The sequence below is a fragment of the Trichechus manatus genome, unplaced genomic scaffold (genome assembly GCF_000243295.1).
Source record: "Trichechus manatus latirostris isolate Lorelei unplaced genomic scaffold, TriManLat1.0 scaffold00011, whole genome shotgun sequence".
Classification (NCBI taxonomy): domain Eukaryota; kingdom Metazoa; phylum Chordata; class Mammalia; order Sirenia; family Trichechidae; genus Trichechus; species Trichechus manatus.
In genome coordinates this window covers 1,254,528-1,282,001 of record NW_004443947.1, presented here as the reverse complement: position 1 = coordinate 1,282,001, position 27,474 = coordinate 1,254,528, and the positions used below count along the sequence as shown (strand labels likewise).

The window sequence follows — 27,474 nt, the reverse complement described above, 5'->3', positions numbered from 1 at the left end:
GATGGCCATCCTGGTCCCAGTGCTGTGGTCACATGGGATTACAGGGCCCTGGTTTTTCCATATTTAAAGCCAATTTTTATTACTCATTTTGTCCAGTGTAAGCTGCCAGATGTCTCCGTGTGAATACAGTCCGAGCACAAACCTGGCCTACAGCCCCTGCTTGCCTCTTTCTTGCTCGGGTGCTCCAGTGGTCTACCTGCGTCCCTGGTCCTGCTGGAAAGTACAGAGGGCTTGGAGGTGGGCCTGGCAGGGCTGCCTTTCCAGCAAGGCCCAGGATCCCCAGATCTGATCTTAGGGTGGCCTCTCTAGCAGCCAGGCCAAGGCAGGCCTTCAGGCTCAGGGCTTCTCAGCTTCAACAGGACAAGCCCTGTGGGAAGAAGCCTCAGGTACTCATTGGGATGTGGGTCTGTCTCTGCTGGGCTAGCAAGGTGGGCCCAGCTGGCAGCATCCCTGCCAAGGCCAAGGTGGCCTGGCTGCCATTGTGGACTTCGAGTGCCCTAGGGCTATGCAGCAACCAGGTGTGTCTTACCTAGATGTCTCCTGTGTGCCTGACCCTGGGCTGGTACACCTGCGTTAGGTCTGTCCCTCTGTTTTGCCCTTGAAGCATGAGATGTGGATGGGCAAAGACCTGGACAGTGGTGGCACTGGGAAGAAAGCTGTGGCAGAGGTGGGTGGGGACAAGCCACCTGGGCATCAGGGAGGCTTCTCTGAAGATAGCAGTTAAGTCAGGCCTTGAAGGAGACAGTTGGCTGAGAATCAGAAGGAGTTTGGGGAGAGCATTCCAGGCAGGGGGACCACCTATGCAAAGACTCGGAGGTAAGAGCTTTTCCACCACAAGTCTGTCCTAGGCCTCACAGAACCATCACTGCTCTATAGCCTCCCATTGTCCCCAGACCCCCAGGAATGCCCTGTAACCACCATAAGGCCTTGTTCCTTGCCCTTGGGTGAGCATCCAGTGCCACAGAAACCACCTCACTTTGCAGTTGGATAGTTATGGCTTCAAGGCCCCTTTTCAAGCTGTGTGGCTTTGCATGAGGCCTTCCCCTTGTATGGAAAAGGTTATAATAACCACTGCCTCACAGGGTGGCTGTGAGGATTTACTGAAGCTGCTGGACACCAAGCTGACCGCCACCTCAAGAGCAGCCAGAAGGCTCCAAGCCCCGACTTTGCAGTAGGAGCCTCTGTTCCCATCCAGCCCTTGGTGCATGGAGTGGTTGCTGTGCTTCCATCAACTTGAGAGAAATGGCGGGAAGAGAGGGCCTTGCCCAAGGTCTTCCAGCTAGTGAGTGGTCCGTGAAGGTGGAGAAGCTGGATCCTGTCCATAGGCGTGAGGTTGGAGCCTGAGGTGTATTTGCCTCTTTGCCCCGGGTTCCGCTGGGTGGGGGCAGGGGTTAGGTAGGTACTAGTGTGCAGAGGCCAACGCCCAGTCCTGGTCCAATGTGTGAATGTGAATGGGTACCAGGTGGATGTCTGGCTTCCTGAGGTATTCTGCCTGCAGGTGAGTCCCAGACCTTGCCAAGCTCCCTTTGGGCTAGAGAGGCCTGCAGGGAAATTGGCTAGGGTAAAGCTCACCTTAAAGCTCTTAGCACAGTGGATCCTTGGTATAGGAAACTCCCAGAATTCATTTCCCAATGAGCCTTGCCTAAGCTCATCTCCACCCCACCTAGTTCTGTTGTGGGAGCTGGGGACCCAGATGGAGATGAGGCCCCCGCCAGCTTGGAGCTCAGTCTGGTAGGGAGGCAGACATGGAAACAGTGGGACCCAGTGTGATCAGCACTGTGACAAAGATGATTCTAAGGCTGGTAGGGCCTAGACTGCCATGGGGTGGCAGGTGGAGGTGGGGCAAATGCCAAGCAGGGAGGTCCTTTGGCCATGAAGGTGTCGGGGTTATTGGTGCCCTCCAAGTCACAGGAGCAACATATGCCTAGAAGGAGGAGCCAGACAGATGATCGAAGGCCTCTAATGGCTTAGGATGGCTGAACGTGGGGTGAAGAAGGGTGTGGCTGGAGCTGGGGACAGTGAGGCCCAGGCACACAGAGCTTTGAAAGCTGCATTAAGGACATGGGGCCTCATCTGGAGGGTGGGGGAGTCCCTGAAGGGTTTTAACTGGTTGTGTCAGGGTGTCTGCCCAGCATCTACAAAAGCATCCGAAGTTTGCTTTGGGGAACCCCACCACCACCACCACCACTCTCCATGTGGACTAGATGGAGCTGGGCCTGTGCCCTCTGATGTACACATACACCACACACCTGGGTGGAGTATGTGACTCAGGTTGGGCCATCAGGGGTATGGTTGTAAGTGACAGAACTGTCCTCCAGCTTACTTAGAAACAGGGTTAGAAGGATAGGGGCTGAACTCACAGACCCCATCCTCACCACAGCCCAACCACCAGAAGTAAGATGCTGTAGTCCTGTTTGTATCTTTGTATTACTGAGCCCAAGACTCCAAAGAGTGAATGGCCCGGCTGGAAACCTGCCCATTGTGGATTTGGGGGGGACAAGCACTTGGGTTCACAGGCCCACCAAGATGGCATCCATGGAGTGCAGGGACTCCCCTGATGAAATCTAGGAGTTAGCACCAAAGAAAGGGGGATATTGGATGGCTGAACACATATCCCCTCCCTCAGACATAGCCACCTAGATTGGTTCACTGATGGACACTCAAAATGAGTCCAGAAGAGTTGTGTTTTTTATTACAACTACTGAGAAAGAATTGAGATTCTCCTTTCTTGGGCTGGGTGGGAGGATATAAGGCTGGAGCTGAGGGGTCATCTGGCCACCACTTGGGGAGAACTTCCCCTAGAAGGATGTAAACACAAAGAATGGAAATAGATACATGCCTGATGCCATTGCTTGAACACCTCAGTCCAACTGGGACCAAAACTAAGCTCTACCCTTGCATTTTCCAGTTATGTGAGCCAATCAGTTCCCCTTTGGGCACAAGCCTATTTGATTTGGGTTCTGTCACTTGTATCTCAATATGTCCCAGCTGATACGGTAGTAGAAGTGTTTTGGAAGATCACCCTAAGTGCAGTACAGAAGTTGAACTAGAAACAGGGAACCCGGTTAAGAGGTGGATAGACAGCCAGACTGGACCTGAGGCCGCAGGGGAGCCTCCTGTGTTCCCTCCGGGTGAGCGGGGGCCATGGGGGCCATGGATCAGGCTGGAGGGCTATGGACTCCGAAGTAGCTCCTCTCCCCTGTGCTAATTCCTAATAGGTATATGGTGATGTGTGCCTGCTGGGGACATAGTAGGAGGGGCGAAGGAGGAGGGAGGCCATGTGTTCCTCCGCTGGGGCCACATTGCATGCCTGTCTGCCCACTGGGTGTACGTAGTACCTTTCAAGATGTGACCAGGGCCTGGATGTGTGTGTGTTCTCCTGGTCGAGCTGTATGTGTGTCAGGGTTCTCTTCCTCAGCTACTTGGCTTGGGCATGCAGTGTGCACGACCGATTGTGTGCACCAGGTCTGCCTGCCAGTGCCTGGCTGCACAGCCTGCTGCCGGCAGCTGCGTGGCGTGTGCGTACCCCTGTGAAGGGTGCCCTCGGTGGCGAGAGCCCGGCGCCCCGTGTGTGCCGTGTCTCAGCGTGGCAGATGGGTGCAGCGAACCTTCCCCTCCTCTCCTCCCAGGCGGACTTCCTCGGTGGTGTGTTCCTGGGGTGGGGGGGCCCCCCCGTCTGCCGACCGCCTCGCGCGCGCGCACGCCGGGCTCGGTATGCGCCGTGTACGCGCCCGTGCGCGCGCCCCGCGGCTCCAGCCCGGCGTTTGGAGCCGCTTTCGTTGCCACGGTGTGCTCTCCCGAGCCGCCGCCGCGTCCCCGAGGCTGGGGGCTTTGCCTGCTGGGCCCGCACCCCTCGCCCCGAACCAGGAGAACGAGCTCGAGGAGGATGCCTGGGCCCGTGAGTACCGCGGCGGCTGCTGCGGCGCTGGGCGGGCGCGGAGCTCGGGCCGATGACCGTCCTGGGGCTGAGCCCCTCCCCGCGGGCGGCTCTGCACCCTGTCCCCGGGTCGCTGTCCCGGACCCCTGCCCCGGCCGCGGGGCGGACCCTCCCCCGGGCCACACCGGAGGGAGGGAGGGAGAGTGCCAGCGAGCAAGGGAGCCGGAGTGGGGCGCGAGCCGCCACCGGTTCGCTTGGAAACGGTTGCCACAGCAACGGGGTTGCGCTCCCCGGCAACGCGGCTGCGGGGCGGCGACGCCCCCTCCCCCCCCACGCGGGGCTGCAGCCGGGGGGCTCAGGGGGAGAGGGAGAGCAGGACCCTTCCGCCCTGGGTGGGCAACTTTCGCCCCTTAAGCCCCTCTGGGTGTGCCTGCCTCCACAGCTCGTCGTCGGTGGGGGTGGTGGGGCGAGCGGCCCCGTGGGCACGAGCTGGCTCCCACGTGGCTGCAGTCGTCGCAGCAGGGCTCATGAGATGGCTGCAAACATGGGGGCGGCCCAGACCCTGGGCCTGCCGCGGGGGGCGGGGGTAGGCGCCAGGAAGCACGGAGGCTGGGCCCAGGTCTCTGCCCTGGAACCTCCGCCACCGCTACCACCACCCAGGGCCTTCTCCCGCGCGCGAAATGGCTTGCCCCGAATTGGGTCCCACCAAGGCGATACTCCTTACCAGAGGAGAGGCAAGAAGCTCGCATCCCTCTTCCTCACGGTCAGGGCATATGCCAAAACGCGGCATGGGTCTCTGTCAGGCCATCCAAGCCACCATTCTCCGGGGAGGCGTGGGAGCAGCGTGGGCAGGAGTGGAGGAAAGGACACTGCTGACCCGGGGAAGCCAAGCCCAGGCCAAATGGGAGCGACCCGGCCCATTGTCTGGCCCACAAGCGCCCCTTTCTTGTTTGAGCACAATACCCAACTGTGCTGGGGTGGCATGCAGGTTGACCAGCAGGAAGGCCAGCACCACACGGAGGTGCCCATCCTCCAGGGGAGCTCCATGGGGAAGAGAATGCCTTCTGAGAGGAAATGATCTCTGGCTCCCCTCCCAACCTGCTGTCCACAAGCAGCATGCTAGGGAGAGAAATGGCCCTCCTGCCAGCACTCCCAGGCCTGACTCAGCAGATGCCAGCCACCCGCAGGCCTCAGACCGACCATCCCAGTGACCATAACCATCCATTGGTTTCCCTTCCCACCCAGGGAGATATCCTGGGCCTCGGTAGTGACCAGTGTCTGGGGTGTTTGAGGCCTTGGCATGAAATGCCCTTAGATGGATGGTGCCTTGGGAAGTGGGGCCTGAGTCTCCCACAGACAGGAGTGTGCTTGGAGTTATTCACAGGCTCCTTTCATCCACCTCCTGCTCTCGGTGAGACCTATGTTGAGTGCTTTGCATCCATAACCTTTTCATTATCCCAACAATTATATAAGGTAAGTTGTTATTCCCATTTCAGAGGTGAAGGCTCCAAAGCTCAGGGAGGGGAAGTGACTTGCCCAAGGTCACACAACCACTAAGTGACAGAGCTAGGTTTCCAGTCTGGGTTTCTCTGCTTGCAAAGCCCCTCTGCCTGTCACACAACATCTCTTTGTGACCTAAGCAGAAAAGAAAGGGAGAGCCTTCTAGAGGAGCATCTTTAACCCTCCTTCACATTCCCCTAGCGAGGAAATTCCATGTGTTTTTCAGGCCTTGGTACACCTTTCCTTTTTCCAGCAAAATCCACCAGATTCTTGCTCCCCCAGATGCTATATAAGACTGTGCTACTGCTGGGCTTGTTTCCTGGTGCCCTACCTCTCAACCTCCCTCCATTTTCTCTCTCTGGGTGAGACTGAATGGTGAGGGCTGCCTTTGTCTTCTGGGTGGGTTCTGAGTGGGGGGCAAATGGCCACTCAGGACCCACAGGACAGCAGTGCCTGGGAGGGAACCCTCGAGACCGTAGTTGTTGGTTCGTGGGCTCTGTGGCCTTTTGGACTTTGCAGTCCTGGCTGTGGGGGAAAGAATTTGGCAAAGGTGGGTCCATGCAGTGGGGTGCTCAGTCTAGCTCAGAGATTGAAAACCCAAATGCTTCAGCGCCGGGGGAGGGGAATGGAATGAGTGAGGTGAGCCAGGGAGCTACTCTGCTGCAGTCTGTGTTGCCACGTGAGGATGTGACTTGGTGTGACCAGATTATTCAATGTTCAAGATAGGCCAGAAATCCAGATCTTTATGTAAAACCTCCTGGTTTTCAAATGTTGGCAGCTCATCAGAATATTTTTCAAAAATAGGTTGTGGACCAACAAAACACGTCAGTGAACTGTGTCCAGCCTGAAGGTTGTGAGTTTGAGACCTCTGGTCTATGGTCAAGTGACACTTCTTGCTGGCTGACCCCACCCTCCCCCTAGGCTTGTGGACAGTGTAGCGCCCTGGGCCGGAGAGCCTCAGAGGCTGCAAGGGGCTGGTGTTGGTTAGTCACAGGAGGCTGTGTGCTGGTGCTGGAAGTCTTTCCACACTCTCCTCAGTTGTTCTCCTCCTTGGCACTGTCAGGCAGGTCTTGTCATCCTTGACTTACACATGAAGACACTTTAGCTCAGGGATGGGAATAGCCAGGATGCGGCTACATAGCTCATTTAGAGCAAAAGTGGGATTTGAACCTGGGTTTCCCCCTTCAGTGCTTGGCGTTACACCAGGCTGCCCCTCTGAAAAGGGTCTTAATCACCTTCACCTGTGTGTCCAAGTCCCTTTGAGGTACAGATAGTTATCCCTATGCCCAGATGAGGGGATGGAGGCCCGTTTGTCCCAGATCTCAAGGGAGGAGCCTGGCCTCTGAGTATCTGCCCCCTCCCCACCCCCTGAGGAGAGCCAGTGCTAAGTACAATGAACACTGGCCTAAGTCAGGCCTCTACCCCCAGACCACAGGGGCCCCAATCTCTGTTGTCCCGTTTGCAGTTTCCCAAGTCCTGGGTCCCTGACCTAATGCTCTGATTGGGCCACAGAAATTGTACCCACAGATGGGGTGCCAAGCCAGTGCCCTGGCCTAGCTAAAAATGAGATGCTGGCCACCTCCACGCCTGGCTGGCTGTGGGAGAAGGGACAAGCCCATCATCTATCTCTCTTCTGGCCTCAGTTCATCTGTCTTGGGGTGGGAGGGGTGTGAAAATGTCACCAGGGCCTCCCTGCAGTACCCTTCCTGCCAGAACAGCAGGCTTTGTAGGTGCCTGGACTTCACCTGAGCTGGCCCCTAGTTCAGCCTCTGTCCTCGTCTGTAGAATGAGGATGATAACAGCCACCCCTAGATGTTACTGAGAGAACAAATGCAAGGGGCTAGGAGTAGGCTTGGCCTGTGCAAAGTGGTCAGCAGTCACCCCCTCCTCCACCCTACCCTCACTCAGCACACACCACACTCTCCTCCTAGTCCAAGTCTCCTGTCCCTTCGCTCAAGGACAAGCAGCTCCAGCCTCCTGTCCTCTTGTGGCCCAGAGCCCTGCTGCCTGGGATTCCCTGTCCCCTCCAGAGCCTGTAGAGTGTGCTTCCACATTGTCTTAGTCACAGAGATGTATGGCTTCTCAGCTCATTATAAAGCAGTCTTCAAGGGCTGAGAGCTTGGCGATGGATTCTCTCTCAGGGGCATTTTGGTGAATGGCTGACATTTCCCAGGAATGAACTGGATGCAGACCTGGCTCTTGAGGTGTTTCTTGTCCCACAGCTAAAAGACCAAGCAGGTAACTGGACACCTGCAGCCACTCCTTCAACAAGTGGGCTTGAGTGACTGTGTTCTGGATGATGTAGACAGAGGCAGTCCTCTGGTGTTGGACACAGGCCGCTACAGAACATTCTGCTATGACTGGGCTTCTCACCTAGCCTTGGGGCTGACTTGCCAAGAGGCTAAGTAGAGAGAGCTGGGTCAAGAGCAGCGAGGGCCGGATTGCAGGCTGAGAAAGTGTGCTTGCTTCAGAATGTTTGGCAGCCCAGAGAATGCTTGGCATGCTTTTTGCAAAGGGACAGAGTGCTCCAAGGTGAGACTCAAGAGGCCTCGGCAGGAGCTCATCCCGGAGGCTATGATCTAGGTCAGTGGTTCTCACTGGTCTCTGGTCCCTGGACCAGCAGCATCAGCATCTCCTGGGAACTTATGAGAAATGCAAACTCTCAAGCCCCATCCCAGACCTCCTGAGTCAGGAACTCTGGTGGTGGAGGCCAGCACTCTGCTTTTAGCAAGCCCTCCATGTGATTCTGATGCTTGCTCAAGTTTGAGAGGCACTAATCTAACCCATGTTAAGGAGTTGGCCTGTGTCCTGAGTGCAATGGAAAACTGCTGGAAGGTTCAGGCAGGAGAAGGATGGGATGAAATAGGCCACGTGGAGAGTGGGCAGCCTGGGCAGTAGCACAGGATGAAGCAGAGCGGCAGCAAGGATGGTGAGGGATGAGGGTGGCCTGGCCAAGGTGGTAGCAGAGGGGACCACAGGCAGTGGACAGATGAAGACACACTACCCTGAGGTGTGAAAACAACAGGACTTTGTGGATGGAGTGAATGACATGCCCTTTACTGAGATAAAGGACCCAGCAGCAAGTCTGAGGTTGGGGTGCCAGGGTCATTGGTGTGGAGGGTAATGTGGCAGGTGCCAATAGCAGTGCTTGGCACATAGTAGGCACCAGGCCCTGTAATAAGAGATCTGAGTGACTTCAGGAGTCATATAATTTCTTTGAACCAAGTTTCCTCATCTGTTAAATGGAAAGAATGTTCATCTCCTTGATAGGAAGATGCTGAGAATTATCTGTGGTATCCAGCCCTCAGGTAGGGAGTGCCTTGGGGACACATACTTCTCTGTGTCCTCCGCGCAGAGCTGCCATCCTCAGAGCTAATGTCTATTGGGCACCTCCAAGCCCTTTACACGGATTAGCTCAGTCTGCTAGATGAGGAAACTGGGTGTCTCACTTTCGCCTCCCCTGCTGGGTGCCCGTGAGTGTGTGGCCTAAGAAAATGATACTAAGTGATACGCTCAAAAACACTACAGTAAATCAGAAGGGCATTCTGAAAAAACGTTCACAAAGCCCACAGGAAGGTAACGGAAGAGAAACATAGAAAACAAATAATAAAATGGCGGACGTAAGGATGAGTCCGTCTGAAGGGCAGGCTCCTGTCCCACAGTCGGGGCTGGGCAAATGGCCTGTGTTTGTGGGTTACAGCCAGGAAGGCTGTGGGCAAGGGGAGTGGCTGTGAACCACAAGTTGTTAGGCAGGGTGTGAGTCCGCAGGGCTCCCCAGCCAAGGACAAGAGCGTGCACAAAGGCACGGAGGGTAAAAGGGCACTATTTGGGGGGGCGGGGTTGAGAAATTTGGCCTGGCCAGGTAAAGCACTTTGAAGTCTCAATGAATCTCTTGATGCTTATCTACTGAACACCTACCATAGGTTAGATGGGAAGATACTGAGCCTGGGGACTAGATACAGGGAAGGAGACAGGACCCCCTCCAGGCTGGGTGTAGCCCCACCAAGTGGAATAACAGCTGAGGAGGTTGTGGTTAGCATCACATCCCGGCTCAAACTGGGTGATGGAGCCACATTGGGGTCACAGGGCCCACTCAGCTGTGAGACCTAAGCAAGAGACTTTCTCTCTCTGACCCATTGTTTCCACATCTGTAAAACACAGCAAGGACTTCTGCTTCCTGGCTGAGGGGTGACAACAGGGATAGATTACCCAGTAAGTAAGGTACGCACAGGCTTAATTGTGCTTACTTAATAATCTGCAGTGCAGTTTCACCCATTTGTGCACTGGGTGCATTATCACCTGGGTGACAATGGCACCAGGGGATCTTAGGCGTGGTCTGCCCTAGTCTGGCCCAATGTCCAGCCCACTGAGGGCTTGGTCCCTATCTTTTGTTCCTTGTGAACCATGGAACCGCTGTCCCATCCCTCCTTCACCTTGAAGTCCTTTCCTACCCTTGAGCTATTTCACGGCAATTGAGGGCTGGTGGCCAGGTGCGCCAGAGCCTTGGCAGGAAGAGCAGGAACACTGTGAGCTGGCCAGTCTGTCCTGTGCCCCCACTGCCACTAAACCCTCGTGTATCAAGTGCACCAGGCTTGTCATTGACACGTAGGGGAAGGCCTTTTGACACAGACTTGTGGTTTCAGACTCAGGCTTTAACCCTAGCTCCTCCCCTTATTAGCTGTGTGACCTGGGACAAGTCATTTCCCTCTGTGAGCCTGTCTCCTCATCTGTCCAGTGGGCACAACCCCCAGTGACCAGGAGGTGTTGAAAATCACATAAGATTCTGTGTGTAAAGGGCTTAGAACCAGGCCTGATACACACTAGATGGCCCTTGGTAGATACTTCTAAATCAGCTAAATCCCATCATCTCTTAACTCTAGAAGTACCTTTTCTGACCCAGAGCTGTTCCTGCCCTGCAGGCCAAGGGGCCCCCTAGTTAGTCCCAGCATCCTCAGAGTGTTCCTGAAAATTCCTGAGGGCTCGGGGAAAAGGAGAACAACAGATTTAATTAACTCCCAGTGACTGGCAGCATCGTGTTTTTATCTGGGCTGCGTCGCCATGGCAGCCTCATGGTGGGGTTGTTGAGGGGGCGGGAGGAGCTATTGTTCCTGCCATTGTCTGTTCTGGAACGCAGACCCAGGAGAAAGGGACTGGCACGGGCACCAAGTGGCACATGGCTGGAGGCAGCCATGGAGTCAGACAGGAGCCATCTGGGCAGAAGGTGGGGCAGCATGTCCTGGCTTCTCCCCAGATTGCTGGACCAGTTTGAGACAGCTTAGTCTGAAGCCTCCCAGCTTGGGGCAGAGGCCCACTGTGGCCCCCAGAGCTGAGTGCGTGTGTGCCTTGGGCTTGCTGAGGGTGGGAGGGTCCATGGGACTCCTGCAAGAGGCCCCCAAAGGAGCTCAGGCAGCAGCACTTTCCCCACCGTGCCCAGGCTGGGGTTCAAATGATGGGTCTGCCACTTGCCATCTACACAGCTAATTGCAAACCCACTTCCTCATCTGTAAAATAGGACTAATTCCATTGACCCCCAAGGTTCATTTCTGTTCTGTGAGAGCAGTGAACAGTCACCTGCCGCCCTTCACTCCCCAGAGTTTAGGGCTCCCCCCCATGCATATCCCTTAGAATGTACAGTTCTCCCTCAACACTGGCTGTGGAGAAGAGGAGGTAGAACTAAAGCTGCTCATGTGGAGCGGTTCAGGACCAGGTTGGTCCGGAAGACAAGCTTCTGAGACCTACCTACTTTCCCTCCCTTCTGCAGAGGGAAGGGAATTGGGGAAGCGGCCTGGAGCTAGAGGGGCAGAGCCAAGAGGGCTATGCACGGGTAGAGGGCGGGGGAAGTGGAGTTGGAGCTGCAACCCGGCTGGTCGAGGCACCTAAAGGAAAGGAAGAGTGGGACGCTAGGAAAGAAAGGAAAGAGGCGCGCTAGGCAGACAAAGACAGGGTCTGTGGCATGCAGTAGCAGCCGTAGTCCTGAGTCCGAGCCCCTAAGAGAGCGGCAAAGAGCAGGAGGCCACAGTGCAGGACCAGGATGTTCCATGCCTTGGGCAGCCAGGGGTGGGGGTGGGTATGAGGCCGAGAGCGCTGGTATGCAGAGGGCTGTAGCCGAGCGCTGGGTGAGTTGCTTGTGGGTCTCTCGAAGGTGGGCCACACTTTCCCCGCGCAAACTCCTTATTAGCGCCTTAGGGGCCGGCCCGCAGGCCTCTGAAACCCTTTCCAAGCTGGGGTACCCTGTGCCCCGGCGACGCCGTTGGCGAATCTCCAGTGCGTGCTCAAGGCCTGAGTCTGGCCTCGCGCGCCCCCTGCTGGTCGGTCTAGCGTCCCCTCGGACTCCAGCTCAGCGGCGGTGGCGGCCCTGTCTCAGATCGCGGGAAACCCTACCGGGGAAGCCTCTAGGAGTGATGTCAGCCTCCTTGGTGATGTCACCGGACCCCACGGGGAGTGCGGGGGTTCCCGTAAGGAGGCTCTCCCGGGACTGCGCAGGGCGTGGGTACGGGCAGGGAAGTCGTCAGGGGCCGCGGCTCGCCTTCACTGCGCCCTGTGTCTGCCTACAGGTCCCGCGCGGTCCTGGGTGAGACAGTCCGCGCGCCTGCCGGCGCCATGGGAAGGAGCGGGCGCCGCTGCTGCCCCCCGCCGGCGTGCGCACGACTTGAGCCCAGCCGCGGGCAGCCCCCGGCCGCGGGCCCCCAAGTGACGCTGGCGGCACCTGGGAGCGTGGCGCGGGCCCGAGGCCACGCAGAGGAGCGCAGTGTCCAGTGAAGCAGCCGAGGACCCGCCGCCCGCGCCGCCGCCATGGTTATGTCCCAGGGGACCTACACGTTTCTCACGTGCTTCGCCGGCTTCTGGCTCATCTGGGGGCTCATCGTTCTGCTCTGCTGCTTCTGCAGCTTTCTGCGCCGCCGCCTTAAACGGCGCCAGGAGGAGCGACTGCGTGAGCAGAACCTGCGCGCCCTCGAGCTGGAGCCCCTCGAGCTCGAGGGCAGCCTGGCCGGGAGCCCCCCAGGCCTAGCGCCACCGCCACCACCGCACCGCGCCCGCCTGGAGGCGCCGGGGCACGCGCACGTACACGTGCACCCGCACCCACTGCTGCACCACGGGCCCGCGCAGCCGCACGCCCACGTGCACCCACACCACCACGCGCTTCCGCACCCACCGCCGCCGCACCTCTCCGTGCCGCCGCGGCCCTGGAGCTACCCGCGCCAAGGTAAGTACGACCTCCGCCACGGAGCTCCCCGGACACTAGGGTGGGCGGGTCTTCGGCAGGGGGCGGACTCGCTACACAAGGGCGGGGCTTCCGCCGAGTAGCCTTCCCTGGAACCGAGGAGGAGGGAGCGGCCTCCCTCAAGGTGGCCATGGGGTTGTTGGCTGGCCAAGGTCTCTGCGGGAGGCTGGGGACAGGTGGCCTCATTCCTCGGACCGCTTCCCACTCCGCAGCGGAATCGGACATGTCTAAGCCACCGTGCTACGAAGAGGCGGTGTTGATGGCCGAGCCGCCACCGCCCTACAACGAGGTGCTCACGGACACGCGGGGCCTCTACCGAAAGATCGTTACGCCCTTTTTGAGCCGCCGCGACAGCGCCGAGAAACAGGAGCAGCCGCCGCCCAGCTACAAGCCGCTCTTCCTGGACCGGGGCTACACGTCGGCGCTGCACCTGCCCAGCGCGCCGCGACCCGCGCCGCCCTGCCCGGCACTCTGCCTGCAGGCCGACCGCGGCCGCCGGGTCTTTCCCAGCTGGACCGACTCGGAGCTCAGCAGCCGCGAACCTCTGGAGCACGGAGCTTGGCGCCTGCCGGTCTCCATCCCCTTATTCGGGAGGACTACAGCCGTATAGAGGGGCGCCCGGCGTCCCGGCCCCACCCGCGGACTCCTGGCCCGACTGCGGGTCTTTTTAAATGCTTCCCTTGGACTTGGGGTGGGGGGGAGGGATTTCTTACCCTGTTTGTTACATTTTGAGGATAATAAAGGTGTGTGATCTGCTTTGGTACAAGCGGAGGGGGTGGCCACTGCTTGCGCCCAAGGTTCAACCAAGAGGGCTGGTGGCCAGGCGCGCCGGGGCCACGGGGAACATGGGACATTAACGCGCAGTCTGGCTACAAGCTGGCCTGAGGGTGCAAACGTGCTAAACCTGAGGTCAGCCTTCTGGGACGAGGCTTCCCGGGAGTCTCAGACCCTGCCATGAAATCTCGGATATCTGTCCCTGCCTCTGTGGCCTTTGAGGTGGGAGGAGTTGGGGGTGGGGTGTCCGGGCAGGCGGCCCACCCCAGAGCAGCCCTTGGAGGCCCGGAGCAGCAGGCCCAAAGGGATCTGGATTTCTTTATTAACAGACATGAGCACGATCCGTTACAGAAGTTTGTGCTTTCCAAAAAACAGTTACTGAACGTGAAAAAGGAACCCAAGCGAAGAGGGAGGAGTCAGGGAGGGGCCACCCAAGCCCCCCCCCACCATAGCCCTGTCCTGAATGGATCTGCGGGCCTCCAGCCTGGGACCTGCCCAGCAGGAGGGGGCAGGAGAGGGCAGGGAAGCCGAGGGGCCCCAGCTGGGCCTGCTACTTCCTTTGGGCCAGGCAGGGAGGGGTCAAGAGAAGGGTAGGGAGGGGGTCCCAGGGAGCCAGAGCCCGCGAGCCATTTATTGCCATGTTTTAAAATTCGTGCAAAATATCTGAAGCCCTGGACAGAGAATACAAAGTGATATTTTTCCAAGAAACATAAAACTAGGAAAAGAGGTGGGGGGGACATCTTCCCACCAGAGCTCCCCCGCACCAGGCCCCAAGCAGGGGGAGGCCTCCACCCCGGGCCAGCTGAGCAGGGAGTTCTAAGAGCTACAATCTGGATCCGGCGGGGAGAGGGTGGAATCTGCAACAGCGTCTCAACTACCAACGGGAGGAAAATCGGTCAACTGTACAAGTCTCCTATCCACTTTAAAAAAAAAAGAGAGAGAAAAGCTGTCAAAGTTGGGCCCTGTGGGTGGGGAAGCGGCCGAGTCCAGGCCAGGGCCGGGATCCGGAGTGGGTGCCAGACGGAGCTGCTGCGAGTGCAGGCACGGCGGGCCGTCTGGCAACAGGCCTGGAAGTGGGCGACCTTGGCGAAGGCAGCCTTAGGGCGGGCGCACCACTAATCTCCACCTTCGAAGCCTTCCTCTTCCGGTACAGGGTCTGCATCCCAGCAGGTGATGTCGATTTCTAGGGTGTCGGGAGGGGGGAGGGGCGTTAAGAAGCCGGCTCAGCAGATCCATGGTTGTGTCCCCCGGCCCCTGACAGGCATGCTGGGCCCAGTCTGTATATGCGAGGGCTGCCTGCGTATCCTCAAACCCAGCACTCCCGCCGGGATTCCCTTCCCATCCTCCATCCCAAGACTACCTGGAGGCTTGTTGTAGAACACAGGAGGTGGAGCCTTCGCACACAGCTCTTCTGATTGGGCAAACTCCTCCTCCTGTGACTGGCTGAAGTACCCCTCACTGGCCTGCAAGGGGAAAGTACCAAGTCGCTCGGCCCCACCCTGCAGGACTAGGGCTGACCTACCAGGCCTGAGCCCGTTTCCCCAGCAACCAGCGATTCCATCAGTGGTTGCCTGGGAAACACAAGATGCCTGCCTTGGGAACAAAAGCAGAGCTGGCCAGGGAAGGGGAGTGGAATGGAGCTTCACCCCAATAATGTGGGTCACAGAAAAGGGAGGTGCTGCTGCAATCCTGAGAAATTCAGCTCTGCTGGAGCCCTGACCACCATCCCTCTCCCCAGGCTGCTTCTGCCCCCACCTGGGTCCCTTCCTTCTGGGTCGTCTCGCCATTGGTCAGCACGTGGGGCTCCGGTTCCGGCTCCTGATCTAGTTCCTCTAGAGCGGAGGGCAGAGTTGGGGCCTGGGGGGCGGCCAGGGGCTCCCCTTCTGCTTCCTTCTCTGGGTCGCAGAAGGTGGCTGGTGGCTCAGGCAGCTCATCAAAATTGAGAAGGTTGGCACAGCCATCACCTGCTGGTGGCAGGGGCTCCTGAGCCACCTGGTCCAGCAGGGGCACCTCCGCCAGAGTGACCTTGGCACTCGAGGGTGGTGTGGGGGCCCTGGGCTCGGCCTGTGGCTCCCTGGCGTGGGGTGCGGAGGCCTCTTCCCCGTTGCCAGGCCATAGGTCAATAAGGCTGGCAGTAGCGGGGGCGGCTGTGTTGGCAACAGTGGTGTCAACGGCAGCAGTGTCGGTTTCAATGGTGTCAGGTGCATCAGCTACAGAGGTGTCTGCTGCAGTGGTGTCGGCTGGGGGAAGCTCCAGAGGGGTGGCCAGGACAGCCTGGTCTGGAGACTTTATGAACATCAAGTCCTCGGTGGGGCTGTCCTGCCCCCGGGGAGGCTCCCTTGCCAGAAGGGGCTCCTCCACAAGGCCTGCCGATGCCTGAGGGGCTGCTGCTTGGGCTTCCTTGCTGGTCTCTTTACTCTCCGGGCAGAGGCTGGGCTCCTGGGTCTCTGTGACAGTACAGATCAAGGAGAGAGCTATGATCCACTCCCTCTGGGAAGGGATGGAGACCTTACCATACCCTAGCCGCCCCTGAGGAGTGAGGGAGTCAGGGACTCCAGGACAGAACTCCACTCAGCCGTCCACAGGGGGCACCCTCCAGCGGGGCCAGAGGACAAGCATGCTGCACCAGCTGCACCGGGCTGGCTTTACCCCACTCAGCACCCGGACGAAGGCAGGCCTGAGCCACCTTCAGAGCTGAGGCCCTGTGGCTCAGAGGGAGCAGGTCTGACTGCAGTGCCAGGGCTCCTCCCCAGCCACAGCAACCACTAGGGCAGTGCAGTCTTGATGGGCAGCCCAGATCCCTGGGGAGCTGTTACCATGGCAACCCGGGGTTCCCAGCCAAGGGGCTGATGGGAGGCCCATGGGAGGCCCCAGGCAGGTGGGGGCCCCTCACTCACCTTGGGCTGGTGGTAGCGGTGGCGACAGTGGTGGAGGCTGCGAGGACGTGACCTCATCCATGGCCCGCTCGGTCTGCTCAGCAATAGGGGTGGAGGCCGTGCTGGAGTCGGATGGGCTCCGGGCAGGGATGGGGGTGGGAGCCATCCTCCGGTGGCTGTCCAAGTGGCTGCCTGCGGAACAAAGCCCCAGGCTGGTCAGCAAAAGCTGGGGAGCTGGATGGGACCAGGACTGTTCACCTTGGGGCCTGGCCAGCACCTCCTCTCTGGAGTCTGGGTGAAGGCTGTGAGTTCCCCAGACCCCCCAGGGGCCAGACCACAGCTCCAAACCCTGAAAGCCAGGCCCCTGGGGGCCAGTGCCCCTGCAGGGCCAGGGGAAAGAGGCAGGCAGTACCTGCTCTAGGAACAAACTCCAGTGATCAGCGGTCAGGCTGGGGCGGGGGAGCGAGGGCAGAGGGGGCTGCTGGGAAGCGGGGCCCTCCTTACCCCCCCGCCGAGGCCTGGGGCTGCTACCTACATGGGAGGGAGGAAGAGAGGTTTGGGGTGCGGTGACAGGTGATATAGGGAAAGGGAGTCCGTGGAGGGGAGGAGGAGGAAGAGGAGGAGGAGGAAGGCCCACTGTCCGATGCCTTTATGAAAGGGCAGTACGGACGACCTGCCGAGAGAGACAGACAGAGAAAGAGACAGAGGACAAGAGAGGGTCAGTCTCCCCCACCCTGTGCAGAGGCCTCACCCGCCACCCCCGGTGCTGGCCCTGGATGTCCAAGCTGCCCACATCCAAGGCACACATTCAGCCAAGCTGGGCCACAGCCCCAAGCATCAGCCCACTCCCGCCAGTACCAGCCACACAGCAAAGAGCCTGCCATACACAGCCAGCCTCTCTCAGCAGCTAATGAGCTGGTGACAGCCTGCCCCCCCGACCCCCCAACACCAGCAGAGGACTCGTACACAGCAGCAGGTGCCAACACACTGGGACCAACAGACAGGGAGGGGAAGGATGCTGGAGCGGGAGGCAGAAGCTGTGTAGGGAGAAGCTGAACAGGGAGCCCCGGTGCAGGCCCAGGCCGCTCCAACGACTCAGTATCAGGGCCAGAGCCTGCCCCAAATGCACCCACCAGCCCTCCAGGTCAGACCTAGTTCAAGCCTCGCAGGGTCACTCCCTGCTGCCTTCTATGTGGCCAGTGAGGTGCCTCAGCCCACACCAGAGCTGCCCACCTGGCACCACCCACTGAACAGCCAAGGCCTAACATCAACTTGCTCATGGCCCTGCCTGTCTCAGGGTCCTGCCACCTGGGAAGTGGCGGATGGAAGCACATTCGATGGGCCTCCTCGGCCTTCTCCAAGGGGTCCTTGGTCAAGGCTTCCCTTCCAAGAAACAGTCCCAAAGAGGCTCAGGGCCCAAACTTGAGGAGTGGGGAGCAGGATGGGGCGGGGGGCTGGGACTACCTGGCCGGTGGTTGAAGGGCGAGAGCACATCACAGCTGCCTGCGGAGGCTGATGCGACTCGTTCCTGCTGCTTAAAGAACTCACGAGGGTTGTCAGGCCGCTGGGCAATGATGGCTGCTGCCTCCTGGGGGCACAAGGCTAAGGTCAGGGCCTGGCCAGGCTGAGGCAGCCCTGCCCGCCACACCTGCTCTGTCCTCTCAGCTCTTACCTCCACCTCCGATTCTGACTTTTTCATCTGGGTCTCTTCCTCCTCATCCCGCTGATCACCCTGGAAACCAAAGGGACAATGTCCTGGGCACCCCACCCCCAACAGGGACCGTCTTACAGCTCCCATGTTCCTTCCATGGCAGGAAAGGCCTTAGCGGTGGCACCTCTGGTTCCCATACCACCGTCACACAGCCCCTCTCCACTCATTGGCTAGGCCCTAGATACCCAGCTCACTCAGCCATCTCTTGTTCCCTCACCCAATCATAGCCTCCCAGGCTCCCAGGAGCTCTCCTTCCTTTTGTCTACTTTTCTCAGACCTCCCACTCCAATGCCTGCCCAACGCACTCCCATCAGCACTGCCTGGACCTGGGCATCCAGGCAGAGGCTCCTTCACCAGCCCCTACCTCCCTGCTCTCCCCATCTAGTCTGTTCTCTATAGGCCCAGAAGGACCTTTCAAAACACAGATCAGATTGTGATTTTTCCTAGCTTAAAATCTCTCCGGAGCTTCCCATAAACCACAGCAAGCACTGCTGAAGATGCCCACAGATGGTATGTTGTTTTTCAAAAACGCTAATTAGTTACTACCACTTCAAAATCAGGAAGTTTCACACTGAAATCTGGATCTGGATCCATCTTGAAATGCCAGCTCTGGCAACACTGGCCCACATTCTCCCAAAGCAGCCATCGACCAGAGCCATGCTGTACCTACCCCTCACCTGGACGTGTGCTGTCCAGCTTGCCGCAGTCCCCACCACTCCCTGCTGTTCTATACCTGTACTATACCTAGTCACACATTGTGTCCTGAGACTGTAATCCCCCAGGTGATCAAGGCCCCTCGCTGATCTTGCCCCACCCCCTCTCCAAACCCCAACCGCACTCGCCCCCTACCCCTGCCATGAGGTGCAGACAAAGTTCTCAGCCACAAAGTAGTCAGTTCCTGGAACATGCAGTTTCCCACCTCTGTGCCTTGGCATGGGAGATGAATCTCTATCCCCCAGGTCTGACTCCTCCCATTTCCAGCCCCAGCTTGGCCACTGCTTCCTGGGGGTGGGGAAGGTCCCTGGCACAGTCAGGTCATTCTCTTCTTTAGGTCCCCAACAGGTGTTCTGGCATATATGAATTACACTGTATCATAATTTCCTGTTTCTAGGGTCATCTCTCCCATGCCCCCATGAATGACATAGGACATGGACTTGGGCCTGTGTGTGAGTGGCCAGCACAAGGATGAAATTGGTTCATGTTTGCTCAGTTGAACTCACTACACCAAAAACCTGTTCATTGGCGCCCCCTGCTGCTCACGTGGCAAATCGGGCAGAAGGGATTGGTGGGGAGAGAAAAGCTCTAGATGAGGTGGTGAAGGAGCAGAGCTTGTTTTTGAACACAGAATCTAGAACTAAAACACTGGTCAAGGTGCATAAAGGGAATGGCCCTTCAACGTATTGCCCTGCAAGAGGGCTGTCACTCCAATGATAACTTCGTGTGTCCTCCAGAATGAAGTCTAAATGCCTCCCCTGACCCTGCTCTCCCTTCCAATTGACTTCCCCCTGCTCCTCAGCCCACTGGGCTCCAGCCAGGCCAGACTCCCTGCCTTCCCATAAATGAATGGCTAAACCTTGCTTGTTCTCTGACCCCTGCCTAGTGTGATCTCACTAGGTTCTTCTGCCTAGTTCAAAAATAAGGACCACAGGCAGCTTAATCGCGAAAGTGTTAACTACCAACAGTGCGGATAACACTGAAACAACAAATTAGAGCTGTGTGAAGGAGAGAGAGATCATATACTTTAACCATGAGGGCCAAAGGCATTACTGGGCCTGAGCATCTTCAGATACATGGGAGCTCCCTGGCAGCCCAGGCAAAAAGGGAGCTAAAATAAAGAATATAAATCTTGTTATAAAGGGAGAGAAAGACAACAGCTCCTTAAACTAAGAGAAAGCATTTTGTGGTGCTAAATTCCAAAGATTCTCATATAGGACCTTCCTTAGAAGGCCTGAAGTTACAGGGCTACCACACTGACCTGCTAACACATCCACTGTCCCTGTCACATAAGCTACACATGAAGGACCAGGTGAGACTGTAACACAATGATGTGAGCTCCTTAAGGCTTTGCCAGAAATCCTGATAACTGGTAAAAATAAGTGATCAGTTCAGGGGGCTCACTATATTATTCTCGCTTCATGTGTGGCAACCAATGTTTGGTGTTTCAGTGGCACCCCTGGAACAAGGAGACACTGAAAGCACAGGTCTAGCTCATTCACGTGACTCCACACCACTCTTGTGTAAGGGCCGGTTCTTGAGCCCTCTCGGTGCAGGAACAAAGTCTGATTTACCCTGAGCCCTGCAGGGCCTACTCGGGAGGGAGTGCCTGGGTCACAGGGGCATTTTCTCTTCCAATCTTGAATATAAGCTTCTCCAAGGTCTCGATCCACAGCCAGAAGCAAGAAGCCCACATGACTGAGTGCCAGGCCTGACCCTCCAAGGTGCCCCCCAGGCCTGTACAGAGGTCCCCAGAGCACACACCCAGTACTGTCCCCAAGCCCTGATCTCCCCACGAGGCCCAGGCACAGGGAGCAGTGTCACTGCCTGGCCAAGATCCTCGGAGCCCTGGCTCAGAACTTACAAAGATTGACTGCTCCTTCAACCGCCTCTTGGCCTCTTCTGCTTCTAGAGTCTGCTGTTTCCTCCTGGAATGAGAAGCCAGCAGGTGCACTCAGGGCAGGCACATGGGGCACTGGGGCTAGGCTGCCGGGGCAGGCGGGGCCGCACCTGTGCTCTTCAATCTGCTGCTCCCGCTCCCGGTAGCGGCGTTCCCGCTCCTCCTGCTCCTGCCGCTCCTGCTCCATCCGTTCCTGCTCAAACCTGAGCCTCTCATCCAGGGCCTTCTTCCTCTCCTCCTCCTTCCTCAGCTCCTCCTCCTTCTGCAACCCCCACACCAAGGAAGTGCAGGCCCTGAGCCGGGGGCCTAGAAGCCCGGCCCTCCATCCCACCCCAAACCCTGGGCTGCAGAGGTACCGGTTCTGAGAATTCTGGGGATGGGTCCTATGGGCACAAGGCCAAAAAGGCTCTCTCTTTGAGATGAGGGAGCATGTGGTCTGGGGCACACTGTTGAAATGAGGAGCCGAGAGACAGGTCCCTTGGGAGAGAAGCCCCAGCGACCCCAAGGGGTCAGGAAGGACAGCTCAGCCTGAAGGGCGGGGTCAGGGTCCACACCTTGGCCTGCTCCCAGAACTGCTCGCGGTTAATCCGCTTCATCTCCACGGCTGCGTCTGTCTTCTGATAGGTGGTGCCCTGTAGGGTCAAGTTATGGGGCATAAGTGTGGTGAGTAGGCTGGTGCTCTGGGAACCCCCATGAATGAGGGCACTACAGAGGATGAGGGAGGGCCAAACACAAGCCCCAGGGCAGGACCAGCCAGCGCAGGCCCACACTGACCACAGGCTCAGTGTTCTCATCTTCTCGCAGCCGTAGGCGGTGCAGTACTGGGCTGGAGAGCCGCGCCAGCCCGTTGGAGAGCCGCTGCCCGATGGCACCTGCATCTATGTCTTCCACACTGCTGGCATTCACGATTACGTCGACGCCCTTTGGCAAGAAGGCAGTGTTCAGGCAGCACTGTGGCCTCCGTCACCACCCCTAGCATAGAGAATCCACCCTGGGTGGCTGTCCCTGTCCCCATGGGGCCTGGCCCCACACCCACCTGGAAGAACTCAGCCACCTTAGCCACGTGGCTGGCACAAGCACACTTGCGGGCATCAGGCACATCTTCGCCAACCTGCAAGATACCCAGTGAAGAGGAGGTCGGGAGAGGAGGCAGCAGGCTGAGGCCCCTGGGCCATCCTCCCCAGGGCTAGTGGGAGTCTCTCCCAGCGTCAGTGGGCAGAGGGGTGGGGTGAAGGTTGGCTGTTCTGGGGCCTTCAGCACCCTTCCCCAGTCCGCAGCTGCGTACCCAGTTGATGAGCACATATTTTGGCAGAGCAGCCTGAGAGTCCTTGACGCTGCAGAAGCCGTACATCACCTTCTGGTTCTCGAAGTGGCCTGAGAGCTCCTGCAAGCCCCCTTCTGGGGGAGTCAGGAGGGTGTCAGGACTCGTCTCCTAAACCCTTACCCCCCTCCCCCATGAAGGGCCTGGACCCCGCAGGAGAGAATTCTCCCGGGCTCAGCAGCCTCCCCCCAGGGGCTTCCTGGCTTCCAAGATGTGGAGGCTCCACAGTTTTGTGTGGTTGAAGGGGGTGGCAGGCAGGGTCTAGCTTTGTCTTTGAACCCCCTGGAGCCTGATCTGGGATAGGATTAAGAAGCGTTTTCTTGCTCTAGCCCTCTTCACACATCATTTCATGTTTCTGAGGTGCTGGTGCCCAACCCCAACAGTGTGAAATGAAGCCTCAGTGTGTGAAATGCAGACAGTGGGGCTGATTCATGCCCATCCCTGCTAGGCCCTTTCCTTCTAGCTGTGCGAATTTGGGCAAGTCACTTTCCTTCTCTGAAAGTGCTCTGGTGTCCTCCTCAGTTAGTCAATCGGGAAAACAAGTCTCCCTCCCTCCCCACCCTCTGGGGATGACAGGGGTGACCAGAGGAAGGACACCCGCCAGATAAGTATGGGGCTGTCGGATGCAGGCAGGAAGGTGGCCCAGAGCCAGGCTGGTGGGGAAGAAAAGAACAGGAGGAGGGGGCGGAAAGAAAGGAGAAGGAATGGCTGGAATTCTTACCTCCTGATGCTGCAAGCTTGAGGTCATCTGAGCCATCCTCATATGTGTACAGAGCCCTGGGGAGAGGGAGGGGCGGCTGGAAGAATTTTCAGAACCCAGGCGGCCAATTTTGGGTGGAGATGGCTCTGGGGAAGGTTAAGGGGAGGGAAATGGAGGGGCCAGGACAGGAGGGCGTTCCAGACCAGCTGGGGCAGTGCTGTCATGGCACCCCACCCGTTTCTGACTGGAGTCCAGCAGCGGACAGACTGTGAGCCCCGTGGATGAAGGCCTGGGTCAGGTGGGGAGTAGGGGATAGGGGCAGAAATTACTGCCACCGCCTGCTTGAGCTTAGCACCGGCTGCCTTCCACGGAGCAGAGCGGGTGCGATGAGGCTTCCAAGGCAAGGGTTCCTTGGTTACCTTGGTTACTGTTCCCTGACTACCAAGCTCCTCAGCCCCCATTGGCCAGCACCAGGAGCCTACCTGGCGCGTGCCTTGGTACCGCCCCCCCCTGCAGGGAGGGAGGGGGAGGAGAGAGAGAGAACCTGGTGCTCTAACAGCTCTGGGCATCCCCCAGTAACCATGGTAACCCGGCAATTGGCACACTAGCAGCCTACCCAAGTGCATTCTCCTCGAACACAAAGGACTCTAGAGACCAGCCTTCAGCCTCTGTCTCCTCCTCTCAGAAATGGCGATGAGGTCACTGCCGTCACTCTTGCCCAGACTCTGGCTCTGGGATGGCTGCACTCTCCCAGCCTTCCAGCCCCAAGGCCGCCTCCACCCTAGCCCGGGCCCTGGCCTCCTGGGACTGGCAGCCTTTCCGCCCTAGCTTAGCCAGAAAGCTGAGCCAGCATTCGTGCCCCACCCTCCTTCTCCAGAGCTTTTTCTGCCCTGGCTTGTTCTCCCCAGGTGGCTGGGGCAGAGCATCCATTTCACACAGGGGAATGCAGAGGTACCTCCCATCTGCTCAGTGGAAGGAGAGGCCTGGAGTGAGGAAGAAGAAAGGGCCTTATCCCTGTGGTTCAGAAAGGCTTACCACTGTTTCCCCACTGCCGAGGCAGGAGGTGGGGGTGGGGGTGAAGCAGGAGCTCCAGGGACATAGAGGAGAAGAGGGGAGTGAGGAGAGGCAGAGGGAGAAACAGGGAGAAGAGAAAGAAGAGAGAATAAAACAAGAGAAAGGGGGGAAGTGAAGGATGACAAGGAAGTGAAGAGAGAGGGGAGGAGAGAGGGGAGGAGAGAGGGAAGGAGAGGGGAGGAGAGAGGGGAGGAAGGAGGAAGGATCTAGCCCCATGAGATCAGCACAAGTTGTTGCCAGGGCCAAATGGCCTCCCAGCCCCTCCTCTTCCCAGGACCCTCCCTCATAAAAGGGACACAGGTGGGCTATGGGGCTGAGTTCCTGGTCCAACTGTTGTTCCCCCTCCCTGTCAAGCCCTGGCAGCTGCTTCCCAGCACAGCTGTCCCACCACCTGTCCTCTGCCCTGACCCACCACTGGGAACAAAGGGCCCTCAGAGAAGCAGGGTCTGCCCCACTCCATCCCACAGATGAGACACTGAGGCAGAACCAAAGGATTCTGGTTCCCAGACACTGCTCTAAGCATCATACTTCTTTTGGAGGTGGTGTCCAGACCTCTCCAAGGCTCCTTGAGGTTCCCTGCTCCTCCCAGGAAATCCTGCCCTGCCCCAGGCTCCTCCAACCTCAGTCCCTTCCAAGCCTCCCCACCTCCTCATTCACACACCTTTTTCTGCTACAGCCACATTCTTCTCCTTTCTGAATCCATACCTAAGTTCAACCCCTTCCTCTGTCTTCCACTCTGAGCTTGGCATCAGCCTGCCTTCCACCCTGGACTCCTGTACATACTACATACTTGGATCACATTCGGTGATGCCCTGATATCTCCCACCCTGCTAGTCTTTGCATATGGAGTGCCCTTCACATGGAAGGCCAGACTTGCTTCTCAACCCCCACGCCCACTGTGGAAACCCTTCATGGCCTCAATGGCAGCTCCCTAGGAAGTCTTGCTGAGTCGGCCTCCCCAGAGTACTTCCCATACCCCACCAGGGATTTAGAGGCATCTGAACCCACCCTAGACCCCACAATCCTGTGGGGTAGGAGCTGGTGAACCCCACAGGGAATCAGAATCTACATATCTCACCAGCTCTGGGCCCAGCAGACATTGCCCAGATGGTTAGCTTCATGGAGGCAAGCCCTCTGACTCTTAACACTTAACACATACCGTTCTGGGTCCTAGGGCCCAGCACAGAGAAGCACCAGTAGGTATTTGTGATATTGGCACAAACTCTTAGAAACCACCTAGGCCAGAGAACCTGGACTAGGGTGAGGCACCAGCTGGAATGGGCAGCGCCAGGGCAATCTTGTGCTCAGCTGGGGCTGGAGGGTTGAGTCTAGTCACACACGAAGAATGTTCGAGCTGGAACGGCCGTAGGTTTCCTAAATTTGGTTAGCCCAATCCCTTCCTTTGATTTCACAGGTGAACACAGGACCAGAAGGGGCAGGGACTTGTACCTGGTCAGAGTCACGACAACACTGGCCTTTTGCAACACACGATCTGACCTCCTTGGCCTCTACTCCTAAGCCAGGGCTCAGTGGCCCGTTTCAGAAACCCTGCCACACACACACTCAGAAGCCAGGTGAGGGAGGGCAGTGCCAACCCCCTTTGCCCAGGCAACAGTTTTACCCAAGACATCTCTTTCCTACTTTTCCTGGCTTCTGAGAGCAGGTCTGCCCTGAGTCTTGAGACCACCATACCCTGGCTGTGGTTGAGCATGGGGGTGGGAACACTTCTAACCTGCCCCCACCCCCCAGGATACAGCCCTCACACTCTTTTTTGCAAAATGTTAACTAGGCCCTTGGGAGTGAACAAATGTGTGTATGTGTGAGGGAGCGTGTGTGCATCTGTGTGTGCGTGTCCTACACACAACCCAGATGGGAGGTGACGCACACCAGTGATGAATAAATCGCTGTGGCCACATGGGTGTTGCTGGGTGGTGGGAGACAGGCCTCTACTGAGCAGGATGTGGGGCAGCAGTGATTGTGTGGCCCCGGCACCGGGCTGTTGGAGCTCTGCTCGTAGAGGGTTAGGGGAAAATGGGATGGGTGGTGGTAGACAAGGTCCCCTAGACTGGAGGGCATGAGGGGTGCTCTGAGGTGGGCTGTGCCTCTCCCCAGGCAGGGATTAACAGGCAGGGCCCATATCCTGAGGCCAGTTCTTCCATCAGACCAAGCAGGGCCTTTGCCCTGAACTCCTCCCATGACATCAGCCCCCCAGGGGCAGGGCTGGGACAATCGGTGGGCCGCCTGCCTTCTCAGCCTATGCTGGCCTCTCCTGTGGCTGACCTGCAGAACATAAGAGCTTGTCTCCCTCATCCATCCCTCCGGGCCTGGCCTCCCGCCAGTGCTGCAGTGCCGTGGCATGGATGCCTGGCCATTTCATCCCCTCCTCCAGCCCCCCAGGTCAGTGGCCCTATCTGGCTGCCCTTCCATCATGAGGGTGAGGCCAGCCCAAGTGGGGCCCCTCAGGCCTGTGCTTACTCTGTGCCTCAGTTTCCTTGGGGAGAGAAGCCTGTTTTCTGCCTGACAGCAGGAAGAGAGGGAGGGAACAGAATGGGCACCTGCCCCAAGAAAAGTATTCTGGGGGGCTGTTTCCTGCATGCGGAAGTGTGGAATCCCTTGGCTTTTTGTCCACTCTGGGGGCTGCAGCCCCAGAGCAGGTTATCCACCCCCTCCCCCAGCTAAGAGGCAGACAACAGCTCCGGGAGGTGGAGAGCAGCAGCCCAGCCCTTCCCTCACTGGGGAGCAGAGCGCCCCTTGTAGCTGATGGGCAAAGGGGCTAACTAACGGGACCAACTGAATGGGGCCCACCTCTGTACTTTCGCGCCTGAAGGCTTTCTCCCAGGGATCCCAGCTGGCCCCCTAGTCAGGCAGCTCCTGTCCCCCTGCATTCCTCCAACCCAAGGGCCTAGTCCCTGCAATCCCCTCCAGGTCGTGGAGACGAGGGCTCACTCTTGCCTCCTGTGATCCAGGAGGTGAAAAGGATCACTTTGAGATTGCCATGTGGCAAAGAACGTCCTTCCATCACCTCCCAGCTCCGGGTGGGAGGGAGGGCGGGGGCGGTCAACAACAAGCGGCCCCCCAGTGGGCGGGGCGCCCCAGCCCCTGGCCCGCTCCGCTCCTCCCCCGCCCGAGCTTTCCTTTGTGCTGCGGCCGGGCAGAGCTTGGCCGGGCAGGCTGCGCTGACTCCGCTACCTCGGTCCCCGCCCTATCCCCGCCCGGTCCTCGCCAGCTCGAAGGTGGAAAAGGTGCCCTTGGCTGCCCCGCGCACACCTGTCCCCCGGGCCCGGGGGGAGGGTAGGGATTGGGGATGGGCTCCCGCAGGGCCATGCGGCCCTGGGCCACACATCTGGACCCTGCGTGCATCCAACCTGCATCCGGTCACCGCTCCCACCGCCTGACTGGGGCCACTCGGGGCGCTCGGGGCTCAGCAGCGTCCGCCGGGCCCGCCCGGCCCCTCCCCCCGGCGCGCACAAAGGCAGCCCCTCCCTGGCCCTCCCGGCCCGACGCACCATTTCGGGGTCTCCCCCTCCCTTCCCGGCTGTCGGGCGGCGGGCCGGCTGGGAACAAAGGCGCGGCGGCGGCGGCGCGGGGACAAAGGGGCCGGGGGGCGGGGGCGGGGGGCTCACCAGTCGGCCGCGCTTTCCTCCCGAATCACCTCCTCGTACGCCGCCAGCAGCTCCAGGCGGTGGCCGCTGAAGCTGACGCCGGCCATGCTGAGCGCCGGACCGAGGCCGAACGGACAGACGCACAGACGGATGGACGGACAGAAAGGGAGGGAGGGAAAGAGGGAGTAGCCGCCGCCGCCGCC

The 27,474-nt window shown here is 58.7% G+C and overlaps 2 protein-coding genes across 3 annotated transcripts; one reads left to right on the top strand and one right to left on the bottom strand.

The window, feature by feature from the left end:
- The first annotated feature begins 3,735 nt into the window (after nucleotides 1–3,735).
- Nucleotides 3,736–13,365, top strand: PRR7 (proline rich 7, synaptic). The gene is made up of 3 exons (XM_004371144.1): nucleotides 3,736–3,898; nucleotides 11,932–12,581; nucleotides 12,812–13,365. The coding sequence occupies exons 2-3, from the start codon at nucleotides 12,170–12,172 to the stop codon at nucleotides 13,207–13,209; spliced, it is 810 nt and encodes a 269-aa protein (XP_004371201.1). The 5' UTR covers nucleotides 3,736–3,898; nucleotides 11,932–12,169; the 3' UTR covers nucleotides 13,210–13,365.
- A 196-nt stretch (nucleotides 13,366–13,561) lies between these two features.
- DBN1 (drebrin 1) lies at nucleotides 13,562–27,468 on the bottom strand. 2 transcript variants are annotated; one of them, XM_012560130.2, is made up of 14 exons: nucleotides 25,950–26,231; nucleotides 22,617–22,672; nucleotides 21,860–21,972; nucleotides 21,611–21,685; nucleotides 21,349–21,495; nucleotides 21,129–21,206; nucleotides 20,685–20,836; nucleotides 20,539–20,602; nucleotides 17,922–17,981; nucleotides 17,714–17,837; nucleotides 16,271–16,441; nucleotides 15,129–15,820; nucleotides 14,734–14,836; nucleotides 13,562–14,556 (listed from the first exon to the last, which is right to left on the bottom strand). In XM_012560130.2, the coding sequence occupies exons 1-14, from the start codon at nucleotides 25,958–25,960 to the stop codon at nucleotides 14,489–14,491; spliced, it is 1,914 nt and encodes a 637-aa protein (XP_012415584.1). In that variant the 5' UTR covers nucleotides 25,961–26,231; the 3' UTR covers nucleotides 13,562–14,488. The 2 variants fall into 2 exon arrangements, with proteins under 2 accessions (XP_012415584.1, XP_004371200.1); XM_004371143.2 differs by lacking the exon at nucleotides 25,950–26,231 and adding an exon at nucleotides 27,293–27,468 and having other exon boundaries at nucleotides 13,985–14,556.
- Nucleotides 27,469–27,474: the final 6 nt, after the last annotated feature.